The sequence below is a fragment of the Culex pipiens genome, chromosome 2 (genome assembly GCF_016801865.2).
Source record: "Culex pipiens pallens isolate TS chromosome 2, TS_CPP_V2, whole genome shotgun sequence".
Lineage (NCBI taxonomy): Eukaryota > Metazoa > Arthropoda > Insecta > Diptera > Culicidae > Culex > Culex pipiens.
In genome coordinates this window covers 8307528-8319810 of record NC_068938.1, presented here as the reverse complement: position 1 = coordinate 8319810, position 12283 = coordinate 8307528, and the positions used below count along the sequence as shown (strand labels likewise).

At 31.4% G+C, this 12283-nt stretch overlaps 1 protein-coding gene across 3 annotated transcripts in view; it reads right to left on the bottom strand.

The window, feature by feature from the left end:
* The window catches only part of LOC120412659 (CUGBP Elav-like family member 2), a 447077-nt gene that overhangs the window by 248536 nt on the left and 186258 nt on the right, over positions 1–12283 (bottom strand). Inside the window, exon 1 of one of the 3 annotated variants that reach the window (XM_039573220.2) lies at positions 8039–8525. The exons of the other annotated variants lie outside the window; for them this stretch is intronic. Coding sequence (XP_039429154.1) covers positions 8039–8118 — 80 coding nt within the window. The 5' untranslated portion in view covers positions 8119–8525. Of the gene's footprint in view, positions 1–8038; positions 8526–12283 lie in introns of those variants that run through there. 3 annotated transcript variants of the gene reach the window in all.

Sequence of the window (12283 nt, the reverse complement as noted above, 5' to 3'; positions counted from 1 at the left end):
ACCAAAACAATAACTTTTTATGTTATGGAGACATACCAGTTCAATAACATTTTTTGTTATTATGCTGCTCCACCTCTCCGCACAAAATAACAAATCTTGTTATTCCTCGATGATTCCTTCTGTGTTATTGGTTTGTTATTGCAATAACAACATAATAACAGTTTAAGTTATTCTTCGAACAAATCTTTGTTATTGATTTTTGTTATTTTAACAACTAATCCGATCATCTCAATAACATATTTCGATCTTCTCACAATATCAAAAACTGACCTTCCCAAGTATTTTCCGTCTGCTCGGGATGTTACAAAAAGACTCACGAAAAATGCAGGATGTTATGTCCCCTCCCCCTCCTGGATTTCGGTCAGAGTCGAGGGACATTAACTTCAAAAAATATTTGCAAGGGCCTAAAAATTTAAAAAATCGTAAAAATAGCTGATTTAAAAATATAAAGCCAACATACTTTATTATATTTTAATATAAACATTCAATTCGAAATAATTGTTGTAAAAATATTGAACAAATAAAATAAAAATTTCAAGTAATCGAATATGGACAAATGCAATTGAAAATCAACAGTTTATGTTTAAGCAATTTGTTCATTAGCGGAATTTTCTAATCTCATCTAATATAACCTTAGTGCAGCCAGTCTTTTTTTGATAAATAACTAAATATTACCATGAATTGTTATGTGAATGCCTATTATTTGAAATACATAGTATGTTGCAGTATGCTGTGTAGGCCGGAATACTTGCTGATAATTATAACTTTTGATAGAAATAGAAAAAAAAATTACTTAATTTTTTTTTTGTTATTCTGCTGAGAAATACTCAGAAACTACTTAATCAAAATAAGATTTATAAACAAGCCCTGAATTCAGTGTCTTTTTGTGCTGTAAACATCACTAATTGCAGCTAACGGAGCGGAAATCAAGCTTCACAGGCAACTCTTCGAAAGTCTCCTCCCTCATCACTTTTTCACCACTTTCCCAAAAAGAATCTCGTCCTAGTCGTCATCCCTTCTCGTTCGATTAATTACTATTCATGTTGAGCAAATTCCAGCACTCATTCTCACAGCAACAGCAGCTAATTATAAACTTTTCCCATTGCGCATCGCTTTTGATGGTTTCGTTGTTGATGGGATTGAGGGGAGGGAAAAATAAAAGTAAACGAGCGAAAAACAGCACCGGAAAAGTTTGTGTATTTTTTTTCTGTGTGAGGAGCAAATGGGAGGGATCTCAAGCGCAAATGTATTCCACAAACGTCTTCATCACCTTTACAGGCAACTGGTTAGCGAACTTAATTGGCTGGCCCCTAATCTGGACCTGGAGGAAAACTGCTCAGAAGGGGAATGCTTTGCTGTCACTTTACTCACTTCACGATGCAAGGGAAAGTGGGGTGATTTGGTAGTTTTTGAACAAAATTGTAAAAATCTTTTTTATTTTTTTTTTACAATTAGTTTTGCCATAAAATTTTGTTTTCTTTAAAATTTGTTCGAAAAATGTTTTTTTTTACCCTCCAGAAAACCACTGAAGCGTTGATTTAGTTTTTCGCCAGAACGTTATCTCAATTTTACCCCTTTCCCTTCCAGAAGCTTCTTCCCAGAAGTTCAAAAGAAACGAAAAGATTTTCCTTTTTTCCTCTTCACGTTTTCCCATTAAGCACCCTCTAATCACAAAACAATATCATGAGCAGAAATCTAATTAGCTTCCTATTCGTTTTTTTCTTCACCCCTTGAAGAAGCTCAATCAACACCAGGAACCTAACCCTTAATCTGACCTCAACCTTATTTCGCAACAACAAAAACAAGAAAAAAAAATCAAAGTCACAGTCGCAGTCACACGGACAGAGAGAAATAAAACTAATTAATAACATTTTAAGTAAACTTGCTCGTCCTCTCTCACTTCACCGAAAGGGAGGAAAATCTCCGCGTGCCATGAAAGTGTGTTGTTGGCTGAAACAGACACAAACCGTTTTCTCCGTAATGGGTCAGGAGAAAAAAAAACGAGTGGAAAGGGGTCCGGAAAGTCAAACTGCAGCTCCTGACAGAAATGAGTGCAAATAGAGAAAATGGGTGGTTTCTGGAAAATGTGCAGCAAAGTGTGTGCAAGCGGGTGGAAAATAGAGACAGTCAGTTTAAAGGTCATTTTCTTCGGGTGATAGTGGAGTGAAGAAATTTGGAAAATTTGGAATGGAATTTGGGAAATCAATTAATTTTCGATGCAATTAGGCCGTTGCAAATATTTTTTGAGGTTTATGTCGCTTGACTCTGAGCAAGGTACAAGCTTAAAGTTTCAACAGTTGAATTTAAGAAGTGTTTTATAATGCATTTGCGGTGCTGTACATTCGAATTTAACAAATACTTGTTTAAATTATGTCAAAACTGCTAAAATCAACGCAAGAAATTGTTAATCAAATAGTTTTCAATTGATAAGCCCTCAATTTATATTTAAGTTATGATTGTTTCAGAACTTTTTTTCCTTTTTTCGGGGACGGCCTTAAACAGCCTTTTTAAACTTTTTGTTCAATTTATTAGAATTTGAAACATTAAATGTTGGATTTTAATGACCATTTGATTATTTTTTAATTTGATTGTTTTATTTGTAATGGAAATTTTCGTTATAAAAATTGAAATAAAATTAAAAGCTTTATAAGAAGTCGTAGTATTAATTTAAAAAGAGTAAAGTTACCCCCTAATCAAATATTAGGGGTTCTTATCGATCAGGGATGTTATTTTTTATCTTTCAAAATTCCTGACTCAATCCTTAAAACAATTTAATCGAAATTTTTTTTTGAAGATATTTGAATTAAAGAATACCTACTTACAATTAATAACCAAACTTAACCGAATAATGTAATTGTTTGGGTAATTTTGTTGTTGTTAATAATTCGAGTGCACATTTTTAGCTTTAAGTGCTACACTCTAAACATAACATAAAATAAATACGAGAATTAACAATAACTATATACAAATCGGTGAAAATGTGATGATTGGTCCAAAACTTAAATTCAAATCAAATAAAACTTAAAATTCAATTTGGAATAACTTTATAAAAAATTATTCAGCTTGTACAAGCAATAGGGGGGCTCAACATGGTCGATTCAACAGAACTCCTAAAAATTTGGGAGCTTTATTCGTAAAAGGTGTAAGATAGTCTATATTTTCTTGAATGTAAGCGTTATTATCATGATTTTAAAATTGAACACAAAATAAAAAAAAAACTTAAAATCAAAAAACAAATAGGTATAAATTAAGATTTAGTAGGGGAATAAAAATAAAAATTAATTAAATAAATCATAAAAATTTCATTAACACGAGTTTTATTTGAAATGGTGAAATAAACAGAGAGCAGTTCTCTACGGAATCGGTCTTTTTTCTTTAATTTTAATTTTTGTATTTTTTAATCCGGCTGAAACTTTTTTGGTGCCTTCGGTATGCCAAAAGAAGCCAATTTGCATCATTAGTTTGTCCATATAATTTTCCATACAAATTTGGCAGCTGTCCAAACAAAAATGATATGTGAAAATTCAAAAATCTGTATCTTTTGAAGGAATTTTTTGATCGAGTTGGTGTCTTCGACAAAGTTGTAGGTATGGATATGGACTACACTGAAAAAAAAATGATACACGGTAAAAAAAATTTGGTGATTTTTTATTTAACTTTTTGTCACTAAAACTTGATTTGCAAAAAATACTATTTTTAATTTTTTTTTATTTTTTGGTATGTTTTAGAGGACATAAAATGCCAACTTTTCAGAAATTTCCAGAATGGGCAAAAAATCTTTGACCGAGTTATGATTTTTTGAATCAATACTGATTTTTTCAAAAAATCGAAATATCGGTCGCAAAAATTTTTCAACTTCATTTTTCGATGTAAAATCGAATTTGCAATCAAAAAGTACTTTAGTGAATTTTTGATAAAGTGCACCGTTTTCAAGTTATAGCCATTTTTAGGTAACTTTTTTGAAAATAGTCGCAGTTTTTCATTTTTTAAAATTAGTGCCCATGTTAGCCATCCTTTAAAATTTTTTTTTGAAAAACTGAGAAAATTCTCTATATTTTGCTTTATTGAACTTTGTTGATGCGACCCATAGTTGCTGAGATATTGCTATGCAAAGGCTAAAAAACAGGAAAATTGATGTTTTCTAAGTCTCACCCAAACAACCCAACATTTTCTAATGTCGATATCTCAGCAACTATAGGTCCGATTTACAATGTTAAAACATGAAACATTCGTGAAATTTTCCGATCTTTTCGAAAAAAATATTTTCAAATGTTTAAAATCAAGACTAACATTTCAAATGGGCGTAATATTGAATGTTTGGCCCGTTTAAAATGTTAGTCTTGATTTTAAACATTTGAAAATATTTTTTTTCGAAAACATCGGAAAATTTCACGAATGTTTCATGTTTTAATATTGCAAATCGGACCTATAGTTGCTGAGATATCGACATTAGAAAATGGTGGGTTGTTTGGGTGAGACTTAGAAAACATCAATTTTCCTGTTTTTTAGCCTTTGCATAGCAATATCTCAGCAACTATGGGTCGCATCAACAAAGTTCAATAAAGCAAAATATAGAGAATTTTCTCAGCTTTTCAAAAATATTTTTTTCAAAGGTGGGCAAACATGGGCACTAATTTTAAAAAATGAAAAACTGCGACTATTTTCAAAAAAGTTACCTAAAAATGGCTATAACTTGAAAACGGTGCTCTTTATCAAAAAATCACTAAAGTACTTTTTGATTGCAAATTCGATTTTACATCGAAAAATGAAGTTGAAAAATTTTTGCGACCGATATTTCGATTTTTTGAAAAAATCAGTATTGATTCAAAAAATCATAACACGGTCAAAGATTTTTTGCCCATTCTGGAAATTTCTGAAAAGTTGGCATTTTATGTCCTCTAAAACATATCAAAAAATAAAAAAAATTAAAAATAGTGTTTTTTTGCAAATCAAGTTTTAGTGACAAAAAGTTAAATAAAAAACCACCAAAAATTTTTTTACCCTGTGTCATTTTTTTTCAGTGTAGTCCATATCCATACCTACAACTTTGTCGAAGACACCAACTCGATCAAAAAATTCCTTCAAAAGATACAGATTTTTGAATTTTCACATATCATTTTTGTAAGGACAGCTGCCAAATTTGTATGGACAAACTAATGATGCAAATTGGCTTCTTTGGGCATACCGAAGGCACCAAAAAAGTTTCAGCCGGATTAAAAAATACAAAAAAAATCGAATGACCGAAAACTCAGAGAATTGCTCAGAGGGGACTTAAAAAACTCTAGATTAGCTGTAAAAATAGTTAGTTTTTACCAGCAAAATTTTTCTTCTAATATTCATTTTATTTCAAGTTTTTCTTCTAATCCCTACTTTTCTTAAAATTTTCCCAAAAACTCAGGGACCAAAAAAAAAATAGTAAAATTTTTATTAAAATTTTTTAGCATCGATTGTGAACTACTCAGAATACATCACAAAATGTCTTTTTTAATGTATTTTTAATCAGTGCAGACCTCTAAATGCTTTGTTCAAATTTTGAATTTTAGGACCACAGACGAAAAAATAAAATTTTGTTTTTCATAACTCATAGATATATTGCATGTTTGTTGTAAAATTGCAGTGATGAATCTTTTGAAATCAAGGTTGAAATTTGTTTTTTTTTAACCTTTCCTCCCCCCTTTCATTCTTGAGGGATAAAAGCTTTGAATAAAATTTGTACCAGCCTAATTATCGGACAAATAAACACACAAAATGTTTAAAATCCCTTTAAAAATGCAAAAAATCATATTTTTAACTGTGGAAATATTTTAATTATGAAAATACGATTCAATGATTTTTTTTGAAAATTTATGTCTACAATCATAATTTATTAAGCTGCATATTAAGTAAAAGATGATCGAAATTAAAGAATCTAATTTACTTCAGTCTTAAGAAATATAAATGATGCAATGGAACAATATAATTAAATAATCAAATTGAATAAATGAAAAGAAATTCTAATTTAGATAAATAATGAAATGCAACCCCAATGTTTTGTATTTAGAAAGGTCTTTAAACATTAGAAAATCCTATAGCATAGAGTCCTTTCATTAAGGCTGGTACAAATTTTATTTAAAGTTTTTGTCCCCCCCCCTTTAAAGTTGGCCCGAAAAATCAGGGGGCAAAAACATATTTTTTCAAAAAACTTCAATATTTTTATGAAACTTTAAGTGCAATTAGTTAAAATCAACTTAAAATGAATTTCCCTGCGTTTAGAATCATTTTTAGCATGTTTGGGTTGATTTAAAAATCTTTTGAATTTTTGAAAATTTTCGATGTCTACTATCGCTAAAGTTTTTTTTTTCGCTTAAATTTTTGTTTTCGTCAAATTTTACATTTTTTGAAAACTTTTATTGCAAAACAACTGAACTAGTGTAAAATACATTTTAAAACACTTTTTCCATGCAAATGTTGAAAGTATGGCATGTTATTTTAATATTTATATTTTTTTTTATTTTTTTGCCCCCTTCCTCGTCTCCGGCCAGAGCCGAGGGACAAAAACTTTTAAAAATATTTGCATCGGCCTAAACAAATTCTAGAAATGAACTGTTTGAGTAAATTTAGAATAATTGTGGCGAATATATATGATGCGTTAATCTTGATTAAATGTAAAACGGTAGATTCATTTTATAAAAATATCGTTGAATGAGTATTGAGTTGAGTTATGAAGTTATGCTTTTTTAATCTTAAAACATAAACATAATTTCAGTTAAAAAATCCCCCCAAGAATTCCCCCCGAAGCATTTCCCCACAGTGCAGGATTAAAACCCACTAACCAGCCAGTCAGCTTAACCACGGGGAAAAACCTCCTGGCTAAATTCTTCACTTTTCCCCCACCCAGCTTCTCCACCCCCAACTCAACCCAACCACTCAACTCAGCAAAAGTGGAAACTTGCTCCGGCCTCATCTCGAGAGGAACTGTCAAGAAGTTGGTTTGCTGGCTGCTGCTGCCGGAAGTGACTGGGAGGAAAAAACAGCAACTCAACACGCACACACACAAACACACACAGGCACACACATACTTAAGGGGGAGGAGGGGGTGGAAACAGGCTTAGACTGTTTCTTTATTGCGCGCGAGGTGCACGGAGGAAAATTTGCAGCTTGATTTCGTAATTTTTGGTTTATGATTTGTTTATGTCAAGAAATGTTTTAATTTGCTTGATTTTGAGCGTTTTTTAAGTTAACTTTTGAAAAGAGTTTAAAGTTGTCATGCACTGAGGAAAATTTGCACCGTAATTTCTTGAGAAACCATCAACGATTTCTTTAAATATTTTTTTTTAGATTTTTTCAAGTGCACTACAAAAAAAAACTTGTGTAAACTCTCTGACACAGAAAATAGCTTTCCACGAGAGTGCATCGCCGTTGCAGCTGGACGGGACTCAAGTTTCGTCCTTTCGACTGACTGTAAAGAGTCTGGCTTTGCTGGCCTGGCCTGGTCTTGCCAAGTGGGGGATGAGATTAAAATGCTGGATGAAAGGTCTCATTCCGGTTGCACTTTTTTTCCACCCCCGACCAGACCTTGTATGGTACTTGTGAGGAGTTTTTTTTTCTCTCCCCAACTCTTCACTCACGATTCGCTGAAAAAGAAGTCAAGAAATGTGCAACAGAGCGGTCACGATAATGGCCAAAGGATAGCTACAGAAGCTGTAAAAGGAACTGTTTTTGTGACTTTTTCTTCTTTTTACTCTCTTTTCTTTGCTGGGATAAGAATCCTGAACAACTTAGTTATGGAGCTGAAACTGAGCAAAATGAGATTTTCGGTGACGGCGAACTTTGAAAAGAGATTTGTTATGCTTGAAGAAGACGATGGATCTGGATTGAAATTGCACTATTTTTCTGCATGATTGATCACGATTGATTGAAATCTTCAAAATTTAAACAGATTTTCTTCAAATTCTGCAAAATTTGACGCATGGCTTGGTTTAGTACACATTTAGTACAAAATGGCGCCCACCCAAATCGGATTAACCAACACACTGAAAACCCCGAATCGTCTACTCACACATCGTCCAGCGCCGAGGTGCTGGTGTGGAACGGGTTGAAGAACCGCTGGCGGGTGTCCTGATAGGTTAGCAACTTCATCTTTGCGGCGGCGGCTTTCTTCTTCAAGGTTGGGCTCGAAGTTAGAAACACGCAACGGGTTTTCCTCACGTCTGGGTACTAAATTTCACTCGGAATTGCAAGCGTGCGCGACGAAAAAGCACTTTTTTAACAAAATTCTTGTTAAAAACCAACAAATAAATTGGTTGAAATTCACGATTTTTTGATTCACTCAAGTTCAAACGACGTCGGCGACCTTGAATTCCGCGTCACAACGAAACTTTCGACAGAAGTAGCCTAAACTACTCCAAAAACTAAGTAGAGGAAGGCAAAGTAAGAAGAACGAGCGGAAAAAGAACACCGGGGGGGAAAAAGAAGACGCACGAACGCACGACGCGACGACGAAGGATGAACCGCTTTGGACGACCGATCAAAACGAAATAAGGCAGAGCAAAGTGTTGGCCGGGTGATCGCGGTAAGAGCACAAGATAACACAAGCAGAGATCGCGAATGTGTGTTATCAGTGTGATGGCTATTGTTTTTGAGTTGGTATCGTGGTAAATGGTTGTGTGGTGATAATAAAATGAAATAGGCACTGGGTAAAAATTTAGCCGTTTTGGAAAAAATTAAACAACTTAAATTTTGTATTTCTTCTTGTCAAAAATGACTGATGAATAAGACTTACATAATTTTACTTCTTAATTGTTAATCGAAAACCAATCAAAAACTTAACACAATAATGAACAATTTAAAAATTTACGTTAATTTTTGGCAAACAGAAATTCGTGGTGCCAAAAACGGGATGGCACTATATTTTTATTTTAAATTTTTATGGAACATTGATCCTTCAGTATGTTAAAAGAAGTTATATTGCATAATTAGTTTTTTTTTTCATACATGGCTCCAAACAATTTTGATGCCTTCGGCAAAGTTGTAAATAATGTTTATGACTTTCCAGAAAAAGGCACCTGTAAGCAAAACTCCCTTGTAGGATGGTTCAAAATCTGGTACCGGAGACATGATTTTTGAGAAAAAGTATTTTAAGAAAATATTATGATTATATATTTCCAAACAAAATATAAAAGTAGTTAATACCCCAAAATTCTTTAGGATGCTGCGTTAGGGTTAGCTAGGGTTAGATTAGAAAATGACTCAACTTTTTTTTTGCAATTCCGTCTTGAAACTGTTTACTTTTCCTGTCATTCTAGAACGACGAAACAGCCTACTTTTCTCTTCCAAAAATAACAGATTCGAATAGAAACACTTTTCAAAATAAATGCTGAAAAGTTCTACTTTTGTTTAGCACTCAAATGGATTAGCACTTGTTTCGAAATGTAATACTATTCAACATTGTTTTGATTTTAACAGTGGATTTACTAAACACATTGTATGGAACTCGTTGCAAAACTTTTTTTTTTCAGCACTAAACTACTATTTTGGTTTATTACCTTATTTCCAGGTTATAGACATTTTAAGGAATCGTTTTTGTGCAGTTTTAAGCAATTTAACAAATTTTCATCAAGAAAGAGGATCACCGAAAAAAATATTTTTAAAAACTGGAAAAAATCTTACAATAATGTCAAAAAATAAAACGTTTGTTTGAATTAGCTGCTGTTTTTTTATAAAAAGGATTTCTAAATAAAAAATCAAGCCTAACATTCAAAAATGTTCTAAGTTAGAAATTTAGCCCTTTTAAAATGTTACTCTTGATTTTAAAAATTTGGGAATTAACAAGTTTACTCCTAATTATTACAAAATTAAAGGCTTGCACAAATTTTCATCGTAATGGAAAAATAGAAAGTTAAACAAATTGCGTAATTATAGAAAATTTATTACTTAAAGTTTTCAAAATATCTATGTATTAACAAAACTTAAACAAAAACCAAACTATTTCTAATAAAGCCCAAAAATACTTGATATAATTATCAACGCAATGCAAATGCATTTAAAATTGTATTCAGATATTTGGAAGTCTATATTAAAAAAAAAATCGAGAAAAATGTCCCCCTTTTTTAGGATCGATTTTAAAGACACTTTTTATCACTAAAATTTAATTTCCAAAATATGTTTTTCTAATTTTCAAATTTTTAAATATGTTTTAGGGAACCAAAGGATATCAAAATCTGGTACTTTTTTTTAAGTTGTAATCTTCAAAAAATGTTCAATAGCGCTCTTGTAAACAAAGCTTTCCTTTTTAAACATTGTTGATCAGACTGCCCCTAAATGTTTCTATTTAGAAAAAAAAATATATAAATAAAATAGTTGTGATAAGTTTTACTTAATACAATTTTCAGATTTAATTAAATTTAAATTATCGCAATTCGTTAATCTAACGTTATTTTTCTTTATCTATAATTAATTTTGAAACTAGTTTTTAAAGCACTGTTCAAATGTTGTCCTTATTGTTCTGGTAATACCAACACAGATGAATTTTTTAAAATAAATATAGCCTACAAATAAAAAAGAGTCAAATTTCAATCACAATTGAAAAATAATGACAAGAAGAATCACATAATGCATTAAACATAACAACATTTACGTTACAGTAAAAATTTGGTAAAAGTGCCTCTTTCGATTGGAAATGCAAAAAATATCGTAATGTAAAATGTTTAAAAGTTTGTTATAGGTTAAGAAAATTTTAAATTCAAATCATATTATTTTTTTAAAACATGCAGTAAACTTTAAAAAAGTATCAAATCAATGCTTTTGACCCTGCTCAAAAAATAATTCAGTACAGTTAGAGGGTGACGACTCTCGAGATTTTCAATTTCCCGGGAATCGAGAGTTGAGTTTTGCTATTTCCCGGGAATTCCCGGGACCCGGGATTTTTTTTAACTAGCCAATAGTGTCAATAACTTAAAAAGAAAAGTAAAAAAACGTTTCTTTTAATGAATTCAGATACAATTAATTCATACTAATCCAATGAAATGTAAATTTAAGTAACCATTGTTTTAAGGAACTTTTTCTTCATTTAAATTTTTTACCTCAATCTACAAATACAAAATCGTTTCTTGAGCCTTTTTGGGACTCGAAATTAAAGTTTAAAATGTTTACGAATCTTCATTCGCACTGAGTGATTTTTCAAAAGTTGGACAAACTTAATATTAGATTTTTTGAAAGTAAAAATATAACTAATATATAATTTTCCATTTATGCAATATGGCATTTTTGCAATTTGATAAATAACGACACAAAGTGAAAACTTTAAGTTGATTTTTTCCTTCTTAAGATCAACTGTAAATGTTCACAATTAGCGGACACTAACTTTACAAATTATGCCTGATTTTTATTCCCAACATAAATATAATTTAATATGCAAAACACAAAATTACTTATTGACATCAAAAAAGGAAATTACCTCGATACAGCGAGAATTAAAAAAACAAGATTATGAGTTTTTCTATGCTTGATAGAGGATATGGAAATCAAACTAATCTTGAAAAGGTTTTCCTTCTTAAAAATAATAAATATTTCATTCCTGGTGTGTTACTGCTTTCAAGGTAAATTTGGGGGTCCACATTTTTTGGTTACTCTCAATTATAGTTATTGGAATTTTTTAAAAGTTTAAATTACCCTTTTAGAATAAGAAGATTAGAGAAGCATTGGTTTATTCAAATTTGAGAATCGAACATTGAACATCCAATATTCTAAACAGTTTTGAATTTTTCAAATGTTTTCTGATTAAATTTTTAATTTTGGGTCGATATTTGTAAGTATAAAATTTCCCGGGAGTCTCGACCAAATTTCCCGGGAATCGAGAGGTCCAAAAATGGCCGATTTCCCGGGAATTCCCGCTCGTCACCCTCTAAGTACAGTAAAACACATAATTGCCAAACAGAATTGCTCTTCAAATGTTTACGTGTTGAATTCTAAAAATGGCTGGTTTTCTTTGTTATGTTTATGTTTATATTTCTATTCAGCAATTCTACATGAAAGTTGAACTAAACATTTTAAAACAACTTTTTAATGGTCAGAAGATACTTTGGCCCAATTTATTCTTCACATATTTATTATTTGACTAATAGGGTGGTCCTAGCCAAGTTAAGGTGGTTCTAAAAAATATAGCTCTTCGTCATTCTAACTGATTTGCTCTCTTGAACATGAATGAAAGGTCGCTAGAAGGACTTTTCAGGTAAAGTTTGAAGACAACGAAATCTTGCCTAAAGTTTGAAAAATGTGAGTGAAACATTAAATTCGATTTGGCCGA